General features: G+C 49.2%; 1 protein-coding gene across 2 annotated transcripts in view; it reads left to right on the forward strand.

The window, feature by feature from the left end:
* LOC137425478 (lipopolysaccharide-responsive and beige-like anchor protein) overlaps positions 1-18,251 on the forward strand; it is a 722,436-nt gene that overhangs the window by 642,668 nt on the left and 61,517 nt on the right. For both annotated transcript variants that reach the window (XM_068113965.2, XM_068113966.2), the window contains exon 46: positions 16,391-16,543. In XM_068113965.2, the coding sequence (XP_067970066.2) occupies positions 16,391-16,543 (153 nt within the window). The remainder of the gene's footprint in view (positions 1-16,390; positions 16,544-18,251) is intronic.

Raw genomic sequence — 18,251 nt, forward strand, 5'->3', positions numbered from 1 at the left:
TTTTATTGCATCCTGACGATGATCTGACTGTTCATGTGACTTTTCAACAATTGTTTTATTTCACTATTTTTTTTTTATCCACCTGCTCTATCATTTTTGCATTAATACCAGAATCCTTATCACTTTTCTTTGTTTTTCATTCTCTATTACTTTACACTTACCTACAATAAATTCCATCCTACCCGCTTCCTAACCCATCTTCCCAAGACATCCAAACTTGCTTTCATCGAATTTTGAGTTTTTCAATTACAGCTTGGTACAATCAACAAATTCAGACAACAAAGTTAGCACCCCCATTCTTCTTGTATATATACATACATACATGTATATACATACATGCTCACCCAGAGAATAAGGGAAGTCGGAAGTGGAATGCAAGATCAGAGGTGGATGAGATGGAGGAGCGGTTGCAACAGGAGGAAGTCGTCTGGATGGTACAGCACCGGGAAGCATGGCTTGGATGGATGAAACATGAGTATGGGGAAAGGCATGTGTGAAAGAGAGGAGGAAGATAGTTGAGAGGGAGGTGAGTAGAAAGGAGCAGGAGGGGGTGATATGTGAAAGCAGTCGGACAGGCACAGCAAGGTACTTGGATGCGGTGGGAAGGTGTGCAGGTGAGGACATTGAAGTGGCAAGAGATTTGGAATATGGAGCCAATATTGTTGAGTTTCCTGTTGCGGGCAATGCATGATGTGCTTCCATCACCAGTAAACTTGGGATTGTAGGGTTGTTGCAGGAGGAGAGATGTTCTTTGTGTGGAGGTTTGGGAACGGTGCAGCATGCACTGAGTGCATGCTCAGTAGCATTGGCAGCAGGAAGATATAAGTGGCGGCACGATCAGGTGCTGGCGGTGGTAGTGCAGATGGTGCAACAAGAGGTGCTGAGATCGAGAGGGAGAGAAGAGTGGAGATGGATCGAGAGAGATGCTTGTGATTGGCAGTTGGTGGCAGACCTAAAGCCCACAATTGGTATTCCCAGAGGAGATCTGTGTGACAAGGTTGCGGCCTGACATTGTCATCTGGTCAGGTGCAACAAGACAGGTCATCTTAGGGGAATTGTCTGTACCTTGGGAAGATAACATGGAGGAGGTGCACGAGAGGAAGAGAGGAAAGTACAGTGAGCTGGAGGCAGAGTTTCGGGAGAAGTGTTGTCGAGTTTCTTGTCAGCCTTTTGAGGTGGGGTGTGGAGGATATATTGGCAATTCCTTTTCTGCTTTTCTTGCCAGGCTTGGAGTGTGTGGGCCAGAAAGAAGGAGAATGTGCGACAGAGTGGCCCAGGTTGCCTTGAAAGGGCTCACTTTGGATTTGGAGGAAGTTTATGGAGGAACGTCGAATGGTGTAGGTTGAGGTTGTGTGTGGTGGTTCATTTCAGGCTAAAAAGGGTAGTGGAAGAGAAATGGAGATGTGTGTGTGTGTGTGTGTTTGTGTGTTTTGCATGAATGTGTGTGTTTTGCATGAATGTGTGTGTTTTGCATGAATGTGTGTGTTTTGCATGAATGTGTTTTTGTTTGAGTGGTGCCTGTTGTAAGGGTGTGAGTGAGTGGGTGAGGGGCTGTGGATTCTGGGAGTGGAGGCGGTTTTGTTGTTATAGTTTGTGCTCTCACTGGCTGGGGGTGGGAGTATGTATGCATCCAGGTGTAGCTGCTACATGTGGAGGTATATGTGCCCTTGCTGACCCACCTTAGCTGACCGTTTCGAGGTTGAAGGGACGAATCGGGATTATGCTGAGGACCTCAACTGAGGACCCGGTCAGTGAGGCACACGTGTGCCCAGGTGTGTTTTGAAATTATATATTTATATATATATATATATATATATATATATATATATATATATATATATATATATATATATATATAAAAAAATAAATATATATATATATATATATATAAATATAATATATATATATATATATATAAATATATATATATATATATATATATATATATATATATATATATATATATATATACTGTATACACACTGTCCTTATGGAGCTTGTTTGCTCTTCAATTGCTAAGCCTAGAAGAAAGGACATGCATTGTGGCTTGGCACTCAGAAAGTCTTGCAGCTTTCAGCAGAAGACTATGTCGCCATGCCGTACCATATGCCGATGAAAGTTCAATTATTGCAACACCTGTCTTGAGCGTGTGTTGATAGCCAGCCTCAATGTGTGTGATAATGCAGCTACTTGATCAACACAACTCCTGACAAATCGAATCCAACTTTGGGAAGGTTGGGCTCTACCAGTGGAGAGAGCCTGGCCAGAAGGACACATTCAAACAACTTGTATGTCGTACATAGCAGAGATACGGGCCGATAGCTAGATGGGTCAGCAGCAGATTTCACTGGCTTACGGATGGAAATGACTTTAGCGTCTCTCCCCATTGATGATATGACTCCAGTTTCATGGATGTTCGTGAAATTATGACATATCTATCTATAATTCCAGTAATCTCTGTGTGTCTGTGTGTTTGTTTGTCTGTGACCGCTGTTTCTCGACAACCACGGGTCCGATATACTTGAAACTTGCCAGGTATATTGCTGGGGACCCGAGGATGTGCCTTTTCAAGGTTTCATATTAATCGGAGAAGTAGTTACCGAGCTATGTCCAAAAAACGATTCAACCAATCAGAGAGCAGCGAGCTATCACGTGTGCCGAACGTGGCGAACAGACTCTGCCTCGGACGGCACATTTGAGAGCGTATTCATTTATTTCACGTTGGCAAACTATGTTGGCGCTATGTTGGCGTTAAACTATGTTTTAAAACTAATTAAAACTAATTTGCGATTCATCGTAACTGCGATATGCGACCTTCCGGACAGTCAAATGAGGACGTCACTTCCGGACTTACGGATAGTCATAGTGACGACGTGAACGTGGCGAGCAGACGCTGTAAGGTACGATCGATTGTAGTACACGTTTATAATAACTCTGCCGATACAGGCCCGATTAACTGCAGCGCCATCCGAGCTGCGGCGTCGGGACGATACATTCATTGTACGGTCACATCACGCACTTACGGGCACGCCCATGGGCCCATGGGCACGCCCATGCATGCATGGGCGAAGACATTTTTTTTTTTTTTTTTGGCAAGGAACGGGCACCCACGTACGGGCACGTCCTAGTATTTATAACTAGACGACCCATGACCCGTTGGGTCAATGTCAGTTTGAATAGATATGAGAATAGAACTAAAGCGAATGCTGGACATCATCAGGGAGATTATTTGGGCCAGCAAGCCATAAGGCTCACCTCTCCAGCGTTCTAAATCACTTACCTGTGACACGTGATTTCGGCCCTTATCTCCGATCACGTTTTTTTTTTTTTTTTTTTTTTAGAAAAAACATGCGACCCGTGACGTGGACTACCACGATTTTGTTGTCAGAGGACACTTCTGATGACGATGTTCTTTGTCGACGATCCTCCATTTACATAAACTCGCACGTTCTCTTTCCTCTTCCCTCGACTGAGCGCCACATACAGCTGACCATGCTGGAAGACCGGTTTCTCCATGTAGACCAGCACATTCTCCATAGTTTGCCCTTGCGCCTTATGGATCGTCATTGCGAAGCAGGATTGTATGGGGAACTGGCAGCGCTGCAAAGGGATATCCTCAGCTTCCGACAGATTTAGTCGGATCCGAGGGAGCATTACAGTTTCGCCTTCAAACGTTGAACTTATGATCCTCGCAACTATAATATTTCGAAGCATGTCCTCAACAATCATGCGCGTCCCATTGCAAAGTTTCAGAGGGTCCAAGTTCCGCATCAAAATGATAGGGGTGAAGGAACTGCGCTCCAACGCGAGTCGAAAGAATTGACGCGACCAAAGACGGAATTCGTCCGAGTTGCTTTATTGAAACAAAACAGCTCAGGTATTCTCCCAAGCCCGTTTATCGGGCAGCAATATATATACACATTTATGTCGGGAAGTTTGCCCGGCAAAAGCTATACCGGGCATGCCCGGTGTCAAGGGCGAGCCTTGGAAAGGCGAGTCTGGACCTGCCCGGGCGTGTTTGGCTGCGGCCTGGCAAGTCGAGGCTGGGCGTGCCCGGGCGCTCTGGGCGAGCCCTGGAAAGGCGATAGCGGGCATGCCCGGACGCTCTGGGCGAGCCCTGGAAAGGCGATAGCGGGCATGCCCGGACGCTCTGGGCGAGCCCTGAAAAGGCGATAGCGGGCATGCCCGGACGCTCTGGGCGAGCCCTGGAAAGGCGAGAGCGGGCATGCCCGGGAAAGACGAGACCGGGCGCGCCCGGGAGGTTCGGGCGTGCCCGGGAACAGTGAGTCCGGGCATGCCCGGGAGAGGCGCGTCTGGCCGTGTTCTGGCCGGTGCAAGGCGATTGTGTGCATCCAGCGGTAACCGCTACACACGCCCCTCCAGAATCGACCTGCACCGGCAGGGTCAATTTAAGGGGGGTCCGGATGACCCGGCCGAAGCGACCCCTGGAGGGTCGTGGGGAGGGGTCCGACGTGGTGGTGGGTGGTCGAGCGGGGGGAACTGTGGACGGGGGGCGGCCTCGCCGTGGAGGAAGGGCCAACCGTGGTGGTCGGTCGACGTCCATGTGCGCCAGTTTGAGGCGGTCCACAGAAATCCGGTCCGGCCGGCCGCCGAAGTCGACGATGAAAGACTTGTCGCCCCGTCGCAGGACCCGGAAGGGCCCGTCATACGGCGGCCGGAGTGGCCCCCGGTGTGCGTCATGACGCACAAAGACGTACTCCGCTGTGCGAAGCGCCAGGGGGACGTAGGACTGGGGGCCACCGTGGCGGGACGTCGGCACGGGGGCAAATCGTCGGGCGGCCTCCTGGAGGTCCGAGCGCTGGCGAGCAGCGGACCAGGGACTGGTAGCGTCGGGCACGAATTCGCCCGGGACGCGGAGCGGCTGGCCGTAGATGAGCTCGGCGGCGGACGCCTGGAGGTCTTCCTTGGGGGCCGTGCGAAGGCCCAAAAGGACCCACGGCAGCCGGTCGGCCCAACCGTCGTCCTGAAGGCCGGCCATGAGTGCGGCCTTCATGGAGCGGTGAAACCGCTCGCACAACCCGTTGGCTTGGGGGTGGTAGGCCTTGGTGCGGTGCAGCGTGACCCCCAATGAACGGGCGACCGTGCCCCAAAGCTCAGACGTGAACTGTGGGCCGCGGTCGGACGAGATGTCCGCTGGTGCGCCGAAGCGCGCGACCCAGGTGGCGATGAATGCCTGCGCCACGTCGGTGGTGGTGGTGGAGGCGAGGGGCACAGCCTCCGGCCACCTGGTGGTCCTGTCCACCATGGTGAGCAGGTGGGTGAACCCCCGCGAGGGGGGCAGGGGACCCACCAGGTCCACGTGGACGTGGACGAAACGCCGTTCAGGCACGGCGAAAGGTGCCAGGTGTGGCGGTGGACCTTGACCCGCTGGCAGGCCGTGCAGGCGTTGGCCCAGTCGCGGATGTTTCGTCGAAGGCCGTGCCAGACGAAACGCGCTGACACCAGCTTCTGAGAAGCTTTCCGGCCCGGGTGAGGAAGGCCGTGGATGGAGGCGAAGATGCGGCGCTGCCAGGAAACGGGCACGATGGGGCGAGGCTGGCCCTGGGAGACGTCGCAGAGCAGGACGGTGCCCGCGAAGGGAATGTCGGCCAGGCGGAGGCCCGTGTCCACCGCACGGAGTGCCTGCACCGAGGCGTCGGTGGTCTGGTCGGCCGCCATGAGCGCGAAGTCCACGCCGAGGTGGACCGCGTTCGCGCTGGCCCGAGAAAGACAGTTGGCCACGGCGTTGTCTTTGCCGGCGACGTGCCGGATGTCCGTGGTGAACTCCGACACGGCGGAGAGGTGGCGCTGCTGGTGGGCCGACCACGGCTCCGTGACCTTAGCCATTGCGTAGACCAACGGCTTGTGGTCGACGAAAGCCGTGAACGGGCGGCCCTCCAGGAGGTGTCGGAAATGGCGAACGGCCAGGAATAGCCCGAGCAGCTCGCGGTCGAACGTGCTGTAGTTTAACTCGTTCGGCCGGAGTTGCCGGCTGAAAAAAGCGAGTGGCTGCCAAACCCCGTCCACCCATTGCTCATGGACGGCGCCCACCGCGTAGTTGGAGGCGTCCGTAGTGAGGGCAATGGGCGCGTTGAGCACCGGGTGAGCCAGCAGCGTTGCGTCGGTGAGGGCCCGTTTGGCGCTGGCGAAGGCCGCGTCCATGGCCGCGGACCAAACAATGTCATGCTTGGCCGGCTTGCCCCGGAGGGCCTCGTAAAGGGGCCGCATGAGCTGAGCAGCGCGGAGCACGAATCGGTGATAAAAATTCACCATGCCGAGGAACTCTTGGAGGGCCTTGATGGAACGGGGACGCGGGAACGTGGTGATGGCCTCGACCTTGGTCGGCAGCGGCACGGCCCCGGTCTTGGTGATGCGGCCCAAAAAGTCAACGGTCGTCGCGCCGAAGTGGCATTTGACCGGGTTGACAATTAAGCCGTGCTCGCTGAGGCGACCGAACAGTGTTCGGAGGTGGAGGAGGTGCTCAGCGCGGGACGTGCTGGCGACGAGGATATCGTCCAGATAGACGAAAAGAAACGGCAGGACGCGCAGCATGCCGTCCATCAAGCGCTGGAACGCCTGGGCCGCGTTCTTGAGGCCAAACGGCATCCGCAAAAATTCGAACAGGCCGAACGGCGTGATGACGGCCGTCTTCGGGACGTCAGCCGCCCGGACAGGTACCTGGTGGTAGCCCCGTATCAGGTCAATTTTCGAAAAGATGACCCGTCCCGCCAAACGGGCGGAAAAGTCCTGAATATGCGGGATCGGGTACCTGTCGGGGGTGGTAGCGTCGTTGAGATGGCGGCAGTCGCCACACGGGCGCCATCCACCCCCCGGCTTTGGCACGATGTGCAGTGGCGAGGCCCACGCGCTATCGGAGCGCCGCACGATGCCGAGGTGCTCCAACGCGTCGAACTCGGCCTTCGCCACGGCGAGCTTGGCCGGGTCGAGGCGGCGGGCCCTGGCGTAGACCGGCGGGCCCATAGTGGGTATGTGGTGCTCAATCCCGTGCCGCACCACGACGGCCGAAAACGTCGGCCGCGTGAGGGCCGGGAATTCCGCGAGCAGGCGAGCGAACTCGTTCGCTGCCGGGAGGGCGCACGCCAGTTCGGTCGGCGCGGAGCTGCTCATCGTGCATGCCAGGGAGCTGAAGGTCTCGGCGTTGACAAGGCGACGACGTTTGACGTTGACCAGCAGCCCGTGCGCGCAGAGGAAGTCGGCGCCCAGCAAAGCCATGGGGACGCAGGCGGTCACAAAATTCCATTGAAAACGCTGGCTGCCGAAGCAGAGGGTGACGACGCGTGGGCCGAAAGTGCGTATGGCCGAGCCATTAGCAGCGACCAAAGAGGGGCCGCAAACGGCATCCCGCCTGTCCTGCTCGGAGGCGGGTATGACGCTCAGTTGGGCGCCGGTGTCACACAGGAAACGCCGCCCAGACGCTTTGTCCCGAATAAACAGCAAGTTGCCCGAGTGGCCGGCGCTCATGGCTGGGAATGAACGCCGGCCCGGCCGTTTCCCGACCTGCCAAAAGTGCACGGGGGCCGGCACGTCCGAGCCTTGTGTCCGAACCTGGCGTGGTAATAACACCACGCCCGGTCAGGTGGAGGCCCCGGCCGTCGTGTCGGAAGCGGGCGGTGCGGCGTGGCAGCCGCCAGTTGCACCGGCAGTTCGGCCTCCAACCGCGCAGGGCGCTCGGGCGTCGTGGGCGTCGCCTCGGACGGCGGCGGGCTCCAGGTAACCACGCCGATGTGCTGGCCCGCCGAGGAGATCTTATCGGCTTCCCTGGCGAGGGCGCGGGAATCCGTGATCAACGTGCCAGCCAGGGCGAGGCGTACCGGGTGAGGCAGCTGGTGAAGGAACAGCTCGCGGAACAGAAAATCCGGAGAGTGCTCACCGAGCAACGAGAGCATATAGTCCATGCGCTCTGAGGGGCGCGTGTCGCCGAGCTCGGGCAGAGCGAGCAGGCGCCGTGCGCGTGCTGCCGGTGAGAGGGCAAAAGCGTCGAGGAGGAGTGTCTTCAGCGCGTCGTATTTGTCAGCAGCCGGCGGGTGCTCGAGGAGGCTCAAGGCGCGGGCCGCGGTGGCAGAACCGAGCGCCGCCACAACATGGTGGAAGCGGGTGTCGTCCGTGGTGATGCCTCGCAGGGCGAACTGAGAGTCCGCCTGAGCGAACCAAACAGCCGCGTGAGCCTCCCAGAAGGTAGGCAGTTTAAGCGTCACTGCCGTATCCATGTCGGTAGGTCACCAATGAAGGAACTGCGCTCCAACGCGAGTCGAAAGAATTGACGCGACCAAAGACGGAATTCGTCCGAGTTGCTTTATTGAAACAAAACAGCTCAGGTATTCTCCCAAGCCCGTTTATCCGGCAGCAATATATATACACATTTATGTCGGGAAGCTTGCCCGGCAAAAGCTATACCGGGCATGCCCGGGTGTCAAGGGCGAGCCTTGGAAAGGCGAGTCTGGACCTGCCCGGGCGTGTTTGGCTGTGGCCTGGCAAGTCGAGGCTGGGCGTGCCCGGGCGCTCTGGGCGAGCCCTGGAAAGGCGATAGCGGGCATGCCCGGACGCTCTGGGCGAGCCCTGGAAAGGCGATAGCGGGCATGCCCGGACGCTCTGGGCGAGCCCTGAAAAGGCGATAGCGGGCATGCCCGGACGCTCTGGGCGAGCCCTGGAAAGGCGAGAGCGGGCATGCCCGGGAAAGACGAGACCGGGCGTGCCCGGGAGGTTCGGGCGTGCCCGGGAACAGTGAGTCCGGGCATGCCCGGGAGAGGCGCGTCTGGCCGTGTTCTGGCCGGTGCAAGGCGATTGTGTGCATCCAGCGGTAACCGCTACAGGGGATCCTTTTTTGAGCTCGAGGTTGTGCGGCGGCAATCCCGAGACTTCAACGGAATCTAGGAATTCCGTTGGGAAGTGCGTCGCATCAGTACCCTCAGTCACACTGTTGAATGCAGCATACTCCTTGCTAGCACCAGGGAACCTTGTGATGCATCTTGAATTGATGTTTCGCATCATATCGTTGAGGGGCACTAATATAGACCTTGCTGAAAAAACCTCCATTGAATTGGCGAATGATGGATATATGGTATCGATGCACTCATCGAGCCCACTCGCTGTCAGCAGTATATCCTCTGGCAAATCTATCTCATCATCCGCATTTTCTCGATTCTATCCTCGCCGATGTCGAGCAAAAATCTTGAAAACTGCCCACTTCCGTCGGTCAGTCGCATATTAGTTCTCAAGTGAAACATTCCAAAGCTCTGCCATAAGTAGGACTTCTTTATGCACGCATTCTCAACGTCAGCATCACACCCTCTTTTCACCACGGGCAGAAGTTGACGGAAATCACCACAGCATATCGTCAAGATCCCTCCAAAAGGCTCGTCTTTGTCACATACATCACGCAACGTGCGATCCACAGCCTCGAAACTCTCTCTCCTGATCATAGGACACTCATCCCACACGATGAGTTTTGTACTTCGAAAGATGTCTGCGATAGTGGAATTTTTATCGATGTTGCATACGCCATCTTCCCTCGGTGTCAGAGGGATTTGGAACCTTGAGTGCGCTGTTCTTCCAACAGGCATGAGGGTAGCAGCTATGCCAGATGAGGCCACCGCAAGGGCAACTTCTCCACTCGCTCTCACTTTAGAGAGAATCAGGTTAATAAGAAACGTCTTCCCTTTGCCTCTAGGCTCGTCAATGAAAATCATTGATGACTGATTCGTGCAGATGTTGCTATTCGCGTCCATAGACGTGAGGTGTGATTCGTTGTCCGCGTCCGTAGCGCCGTCGGAGGGTTGATACGACATTCTTCCTGCAAATAGTATTGTGTTTGTGCTATCGTTTTGCCGATCATCAAATGACAAATAAATTACATTGTGAAAATTAAAGATTTCAAATAAACCTATTTAAAGTGTATGCGCATATAAATAATAAAAAAAATCGAAGAAATATCTCTCGGTAATTTCCTGAAACATATTTTACTTCCGGGTAATAATGTTGAATGAAATAATGAAGATATATACTGTATGCCTGTTATTTTAGGCGGTGTATTTTCGTATATCAACGTGGCGCGATTTTTAAAATATATCTCTGCAATTTCCCGTGTGTGCGTGAATGTTCTCAATTATTTCTTTTACCGAGTCTAAAACCATCGATAAAAATGAAATCAGATGGTGACTTAGATTGAAGATAAAGGCGTGAGACAGACTCAATGGCCTTGAAGTTACAGGCCTTTCAGAATTCATTTCGTTCTATAAACGGAAACTTTCATCGGATTTTCTTCCCGTTTTTTTTCAACCGAGTCTAAAACTATGTTAGCGACTGAGAAAAATGAAATGATATATCGAATTTGATTTGAAATAAAACTGAGAGAGATAGCAAGACACCACGGGCCTACAAAACAGGCCTCAAAGCTATGCGAGTTAATAAAATGGTGGATATCACTACTCTCTCAAAGGGGTAAGCCACGCCCCCGGACCGATCGAATGTTACACACAAACACGCAAGATTTCAATTTTATAATTATATATATATATATATATATATATATATATATATTATATATATATATATATATATATATATATATATATATATATATATATATATATATATATATATATACATATACATATATATATATATATATATATATATATATATATATATATATATATATATATATAGATAGATAGATAGATATATAGATTGTGATTGAAAAGTTTTTATTTCCATGAAGCAAAAACAAATGTGAACAATATTCTATGGAGACTTACTTTTCCTGAACAGCATGTACAATGTTTCCACGATTTTGATTAGTATAGTCAGTGCCCCAATCCCCACCCACCTCTCTCCAACTTTGGTCGATTCCTGTGCAGCACGGAACTTCTAAGAGTAAAGGTGCCGGTCTCATTTCAAATCCACTGAATGGTCATCCTGGAAATCCCCGATTGCTGTTTCATATTTCTAGTTGATTTGCCAGTACTGCGTACGATTCATTGTGGTGCAAAGTTCTTCAACCTTTTCTGGCGTTCACACTGATAGTTGTCAAGGCCTCTGCCAGTTCATGCAAAGAGCCTTTGTCTTCCGTTCCTTGTCTTTGTTCTGCATATGAAGCGGAGGCTCCTGGAAGAGCTAGAACAAATAACGCACCAGAACATAAGAGATTAAGAATGGAGTGAAAAGGAAGGAAAGACACCAAAAGCGGGGTTGTCTTTGTCTTTGTTTTGGTGAAGATGAAAAACTAGATATCTGCATATTGCTTATCTCATTCCAAATAAGGCTATGAAACGCATCCAGACTCACACTCTTTGTTTGTTGACAGACGACCTTTGGTCACGATGTCTAAAATTCATTGAACTCCCACCCCTCACCCCCTCTTCTTCTCCTCCTCATAAGATTCTCTTTTTACAATTTGCAAAAAAGATTAATGTGCCATCATACTTAATAAGTTCTTGCTTAGTCACAAACTCGTTTGCCTCTTTCTCTCTTTCTTTTTAATGCCTCTCTCCTCGTATGCCCCCATTCTCTTGTCCTCCCTTTTTACTGCTCGCTTCCTTCCTTTTTTCCGACCCTTTTGTCCCACACTCTCATCCCCTTTCTCCACATAAATTGCTGCCATGTTTTCCCTTTATATTTTCTCAGTTTGCCTTCCAATTCTCCCACATGTGCGTAATGTTTCCCTCTTTCTTTAGCGGCATTACTCCTTTTATTTCAGATAATGAGCATTGGTATAAGGTAGTATTTTTGTCTATTCCTGTGTTGTTGAATAATTCCAGGGAATATTTGTACTTTTCCAGTTAGTTCTGCCTGCTTGGTAAGTTCAGCTGTTTAGATGGAATTTGTCTTTGGTGGTTTTTATTGAAATACGCCTGATCAGGCTGGTGATTAAATGAGACGAAATGGCAATGAGCGAAAGGCCGGGTCGCAGCGGGCGCAGCTGTGAAGGACGTGGGGAGAGTGCAGGGTAATTATCCAGTGGTATGTCGGCAGGCTGTCTCGGGGGTTTGTTACGTTAGCATGTAATTTGGAGAAATTCCGAGACATCTGTAAGGCTAAGCGCGCATCAGATTAAGCGTAATTGGTTGTGACAGTGACCTCTACCCCCATCACAAGTCCCCCTGTTTACCACATCTCTACGCCGTTAGTACTTGAATGCCTTGTGATGTTTATGCTGCCTTGTTCTCATGTGCATATAGTAATTAGGCCGAAGCAAAATATTGAAACACCTAGAGTATTGAACTCAGGTTCTCAAGTCGACTAAACTGGTTAGAAATCGCTAAACCTCTGTCTGAAGCAGAGTGGTCAGGGAACAGAAATGTATCCGATTTGATTTTGTTTCCTCGGCTTTTTCACATTTAGTTTTGGCGCATTTGATGCAGCGCTCCTGGAAAGAGATTTGAGAGAAGGTCTGTTAGTTTGTCTGTTTGGTGTTTCCATCTGGACACCTGGACGACGTTGTCCTGACTTCAGGGTGAAATCCCATGCATGTAGAGTTTTTAAATGTCCGTTATTTTATATTGTCCTTATCATTTATACGAAATACTCGTACATTGATATTCCATGATGGATTGGCCATCTCTCACAAAACATTAATGACTTGCTATCGGAGCCCTACTATATCTTCATGTCATATGTGTGTGCAATTTGTACAATGATGTCTCTAATATAGGCCTACATTAGCCTTGGACACTATTAAAATACTCTTGTCTCTGTCACTTCTCTACATGAAAGGTCAAAATAATTGGTCGCATTAAATTGTCGAGCAATATCTTCATAATGGACAGCATACCATTGAGAGGTACAGATGCCCTTGACCCACGCGATAGAGGCCGTAAGTACCAAGAGAAGAAAAATCTTGAGTGTCCACAATGACCTCACTTTGCTGCTGAACCCACCAATTGTCATTTTATATTGCTGTTCTTGCCTTTTGAAGTCTTCGGCACTCTGCCATAAAAGACTTAAGTACTGTTTGGGTTGGCACCTTGAGATCGAATTCCATGACATTAATATTTGTATTGTTTTGATTTGACGGAGTATCACATTTCCCATAATGGTTGTGAAATGCCATACCTCCCTCCCGGCATTGCACCAGGGGTCTCCACTCAATCTGACATTTCTGCTTTATTTTGTCAGAACTGAGTTTGCCGTTTTGCACACCTTTCTCGCCCTTATTATGTCAGTGCAGCAGCGTTCTTGTGTGCCCAATTTATTTGCAGCAGTATATCTGGCATTGGTTTCATTAATGGATGTTGGCTAACTCATCTTTCACCATAGTCATCTACCCCGAGGCCTAGGCTTTGTCCATAATGACCGAAGGCCACAAAAACATGGTTTGGCCTATTATTTAATTCAATTATATAACCTCGATTGAGCAGGCCGTTGGTGCTCCTATGGTTGGCAGCGAGTGCCACGGAAGCAGTTTTTTTGTTTTGTTTTTTTTTGTACACAGAATCGAGGCTCGTGAAAGACCTAACATTTATCACACAAGCAAATCAAACAGACAAACAAAGTACTATATAAAAAGGGGAGTGGAAGACAAGATGGGGAGAGAAGGGGAAGCGCACAAACACAACATTTGAGGGCAGGGACATCGGGAGATGTGTGGGAGGGAGAGGGCTTGGGGGGAGGAGGCGTGGGAAGGGGTCATTGAGCGGGGGGGGGGGGGGGGGTGGGAGAAGTATAAAACAAAGACACCAAGGACTTCCAGGAAAGAAGTTAGTATTTCAAAAAAGTGGATTTGGGGTGAAATTAGCGGGGGTACAAAATATCAAGGTTTTGGATGGGGGAAGATAAGAGATGGTGGTGAACAGCTGTTTTAAAGACCTGGAGGGAGGAGTGGGATTGAAGAGAGTGAGGGAGTTTGTTCCAGAGGCGGGAGAAAAGAGGAATGAAGGAGTGAAGGTGAGCAGAGAGTCTTGATTTTGGCAGTTTAACCATAAGAGGGTTGCAGGCAGATCTTGTGCGACCTGTAGGAATATTTGGGGGACACAGCCCAGAGAGAGCTGGGGGAGCAAGGCCGGAGAGGAGTCGGTAGAAGATGGAAAGACCACCAACCTGCCTGCGGTGAGTAAGTGAAAGGCCCTCGGAGATAGCTTCATCGCGGGAGATTCCAATGATTCTGAACGCTTTGGTTTCAACAGCGTGAAGACGAGCTAGGTGTGAGGCAGGAGCACCAGCCCAGAGGGGATAGCAGTATTCCATTGAGCTGCGGATAAATTTAAAAAAAGAAAAGAAAAAAAGAGAGCTGGGGGAGCAAGGCCGGAGAGGAGTCGGTAGAAGATGGAAAGACCACCAACCTGCCTGCGGTGAGTAAGTGAAAGGCCCTCGGAGATAGCTTCATCGCGGGAGATTCCAATGATTCTGAACGCTTTGGTTTCAACAGCGTGAAGACGAGCTAGGTGTGAGGCAGGAGCACCAGCCCAGAGGGGAGAGCAGTATTCCATTGAGCTGCGGATGAAAGCCTTATATGTGGTGAGGAGCTCAGGTGTGCCAAGGAAGGACTTCGCATGACGGAGGATGCCCAGTCGGCGACTGCCTTTGGAGGCCAGATTTGAAATGTGGTTTTCCCAGGAAAGATCATGGCAGATAGTGAGACCCAAAAGCTTGAGTGACAGAACTTCTTGGAGAGGATTATTCAGAAAGTGGATGGGAGGGTTGTCCAGTCGGTCTTTTCGGAGAGACATCGTAAGAGTGTGAGATTTGTCAGGATTGAAAGACATGTTCCACTTGTTTGCCCAGTCTGTGATTTTGTCCAGGTCTGCAGAGAGTGAGGAGGCTGCAGACTGCCGATCTGAGGGATGAGGAATGGAGCGGCAGAGAGTGGAGTCATCAGCAAAGAGATAGAGAGGATTTTCAAGAGAGTCAGAGAGGTCATTGATGAAGACCAGAAAAAGCACAGGGCCCATAACACTGCCTTGGGGAACTCCAGCCTGAACAGGAACTAAACAGAAACAGGAACAGGAACTGAACAGGAAGCCTGAACAAGCAGTGATGGAAAGAGAGTGGCAATTCTATATGTGCGAAAATTGCATGCTTGGTCAGGATCGCCCAGGTAGCTCAGATGGCAGAGCATGGGTCCGGTTCACCAGAGGACCTGGGTTCGATTCCTGGTCTGTGCATGTAATTTCCCCACATATGTCAATTAATTATTATTTAATCAGAAATACAGAGCAGTATAATCTAAAAGGTTCCAATGCTTAATGAAAATTCGAAAATATTATACACACACTAAAACATGAAAAAAACGAATTTTAAGGGTTGAGCAATAGCATAACTGGAAATCTTTATGAAAATTTTATTGATGCACCAACGTAGCACTCGCATTGCCATGGAGGATGGCCTGGCAGCAGGGTCTCATGTCAATGATGACCAATAACATAAAAGTTCCATACAGTGGAAGGGCCCAGACCAAGGTGCGTAGATAGCCAGGGAGAACAACATCAGTCACAAAGTTGGCACAAAGATGCATGAAAGTCAATAAAAGTAGCATAAAGTAGCATATGTTCCTGTTTCATATGTTCCTGTTTCCAAACAGTTAATGGGAAGGCTGATAGTTGTCCTGCATACAGAGGGAGAGGGATTACCAAATGCACCTCCTGCCACCCCCTAGACAAAAATATTAGATGAGGTTTATCTGAACTACTTAGCAGGGAAACATTTTTCGCTGTAATATGTTATTGTGTACTCGATAGTCTCAGCCAATGTTGTTTATATACACTTGAAAGGGACAAGGTCTAGATTAGGGACAGGGAGAAGGACAAAAATGACTTAAAATACATTTGGATGCAATGAATTAGATGTAATGCTTTGGGCAGTGTTTGAGCATCATACTGATCAAACATTCAATGGTTGCGGTCATCTGTGTGAGAAGCTCTAATGCTTGTCGTCCAATATATGTTTCAATAAAAACTAATAATTAAATAAATCAGGAAGCAATTAGAAGATGTGTCGTCTGCATTGGAGGTGTTGTGAATAGTGTGCCTTCTTACTATTTCAGTTTCATCATAATCTTGTCTGTTTTCTATTCTATACATTCACATTTAAGTACATCTTTATTGACACCCCTTGTGCGACAAATGCATTGAATGGAGTTGTTGCCCATTATTGTACGGATGACAGTGCAATAGAACTCTACTGTGAGCAGTGAGTTACTCACTTCTACGAGTTTCACTTCTTCAACTTTTTTCAATTTTTTTTCAACGTTTTTTCAACTTCAACAAAATTTCAGTTTCACTTCACTCACTACATTGCTCAAGTCTCATGATTGTTTCCTTCAAGTTGTCAAACCTCACGTTCTCACACAAGGCCACAAATGTTGTTGGCACGAGCCACTGCGGGTGAAATCTGTTCCTGGCTGGCAGAGGTGGCTGATTGTCCGTGTCCCCCGCAGGAACTCATCCCCGAGTTTTATTACCTGCCTGAAATGTTTGTGAATGTCAACGGTTACAACCTGGGAGAGACGGAGGCTGGGCAGGTTGTTTCGGACGTACAGCTTCCTCCATGGGCAAAAAGCCCACACGACTTTGTACGCATCAATCGAGCGGTGAGTGATCCGAAAGCGGGGCCGGCTTTTGCAGAGCACTCAAATTGTTTTAATTGGTTTTCAGAGAATGGGGGTAGTGTTTACAGGGAACAATCGGGATTTGAGTTCCGGGTTGTGTTTGCACATGAGTGAGTATGATTTCATGACCTAAACTGATTTTTAAAGCATTGGGATAAACTATTTGATTATACGCGGCCCTTTTCTTGTAAATGCGGGGTCACATGTTTTATATATTGATGAACGGATCCTCAGTTCATTAAGTTTTCCTTTTTCCCCTCAAGGTACCTCTTCAGTGACTGTGACAAAACATTAAGCCAAATAAGAATAATGACAATATCCATTTATTCAGTCAATGCTAATTCTATTTTTTAAGTCTGTTAGGTTGTCAATAAATGTCTCGTCTGTGCTCGTACCATGATGCTGGTGAGAGCCACAAGTGATGTTGGCACTGCAAACCGCCTGCCTGCGCTTGTAGAAAAGTCAATGAGTCCGAATCCCAGAGGACCTTGGCTCATGGCGCTACCCCAACTCCTGTCCGTCCATGCAAAACTGGCCACCTGTCCACAGTCAACTCAAGTGCACATTTTTGGGGATCTGCACTCGGCTTCCCAAGTGGGGGATGCAAATTTCCTTGTCCATTATATTTCCTGTTTCTGTTTTATGTTCCCCTCACAGCTTTGCTTTGTTATCCCAGAATGCTGTCACAATGCCCAAGGCGGCACTGTCAAGAACCGGAGAAGTGGTGCCATTCAAAGTGACCCACTGCCAATGAAGCAAGTTTGAAACCACTGTTAAAATTGATGTTCAACCAGCAAAATTGCCTTAATTATCCTAGCTGTCATGTTGACATTGGCAGCTGCACATAAGGTTATGAAAATAAAAACTTTTCTGCAGCTGCTGAAATAACCTTATGTATGTGCTATATTGACTAATTAGGCCAATGTTTGCAGTTTGACTCTGTGCCATGTTACTTCATGGGTTGGTTACAAAAGCCCTTACATCTACTGATTGTTGTTGAGTCATGTTCTTACTCCCTTCCCTTAATGTAGTGTGTCCGTTATGCTGAAATATTATTAAGTCTCCGTCATGTTGTAAAATACATGAGACAATGTATATCAATGGGAAAATGGTGGTGCGGGTACACGTTCTCACTGTTGTCGTTGGCAGTTGAAGGTTTATTTACTGTCTTTTCTTTGTTCATCTTTTCTCTTTCTCCATTCTCTATTGGTCTGCATCTATAATCCATCTTTCTTTGGCTGCAATGAGTACTTAATTCCTTTCCCAGACTCGTACTTTAAGTAAATGTCGATTTCAAATTTATTTGACTTGGCATGGATGCTATATGAATTATGCACCATTATATAGAAATTAGTTTTGACTTAGCATCGCTCAGTATGTGAAAACTTCTGAAAGCTCAGAATAATTAGCTGTACTGGTTTCTGTTAAAGCGTAGCTCGGAGTGAACGAAGTGATCTACTTTCACCAGCTCATGTCAACTGTTGTACTAGGAAGTGTCATGCGCAGGCCCAGATATGGGATCTTGTAACTGCTTTCTTTAATACAAGGGTGACTGCCAAAACAAAACAAACAAACCACTCGATGTTTGCCAAGTCGCAATCACAATCCAGAACAGAGGAAAAGAACAATTCGCATCGCAAAAGAATGGCGAACATTGCATCATGAGAACCGTTATGAACGGTATCTCCCA

Source organism: Myxine glutinosa, chromosome 4, assembly GCF_964187855.1.
Source record: "Myxine glutinosa chromosome 4, kmMyxGlut1.1, whole genome shotgun sequence".
In the NCBI taxonomy this organism is placed as follows: domain Eukaryota; kingdom Metazoa; phylum Chordata; class Myxini; order Myxiniformes; family Myxinidae; genus Myxine; species Myxine glutinosa.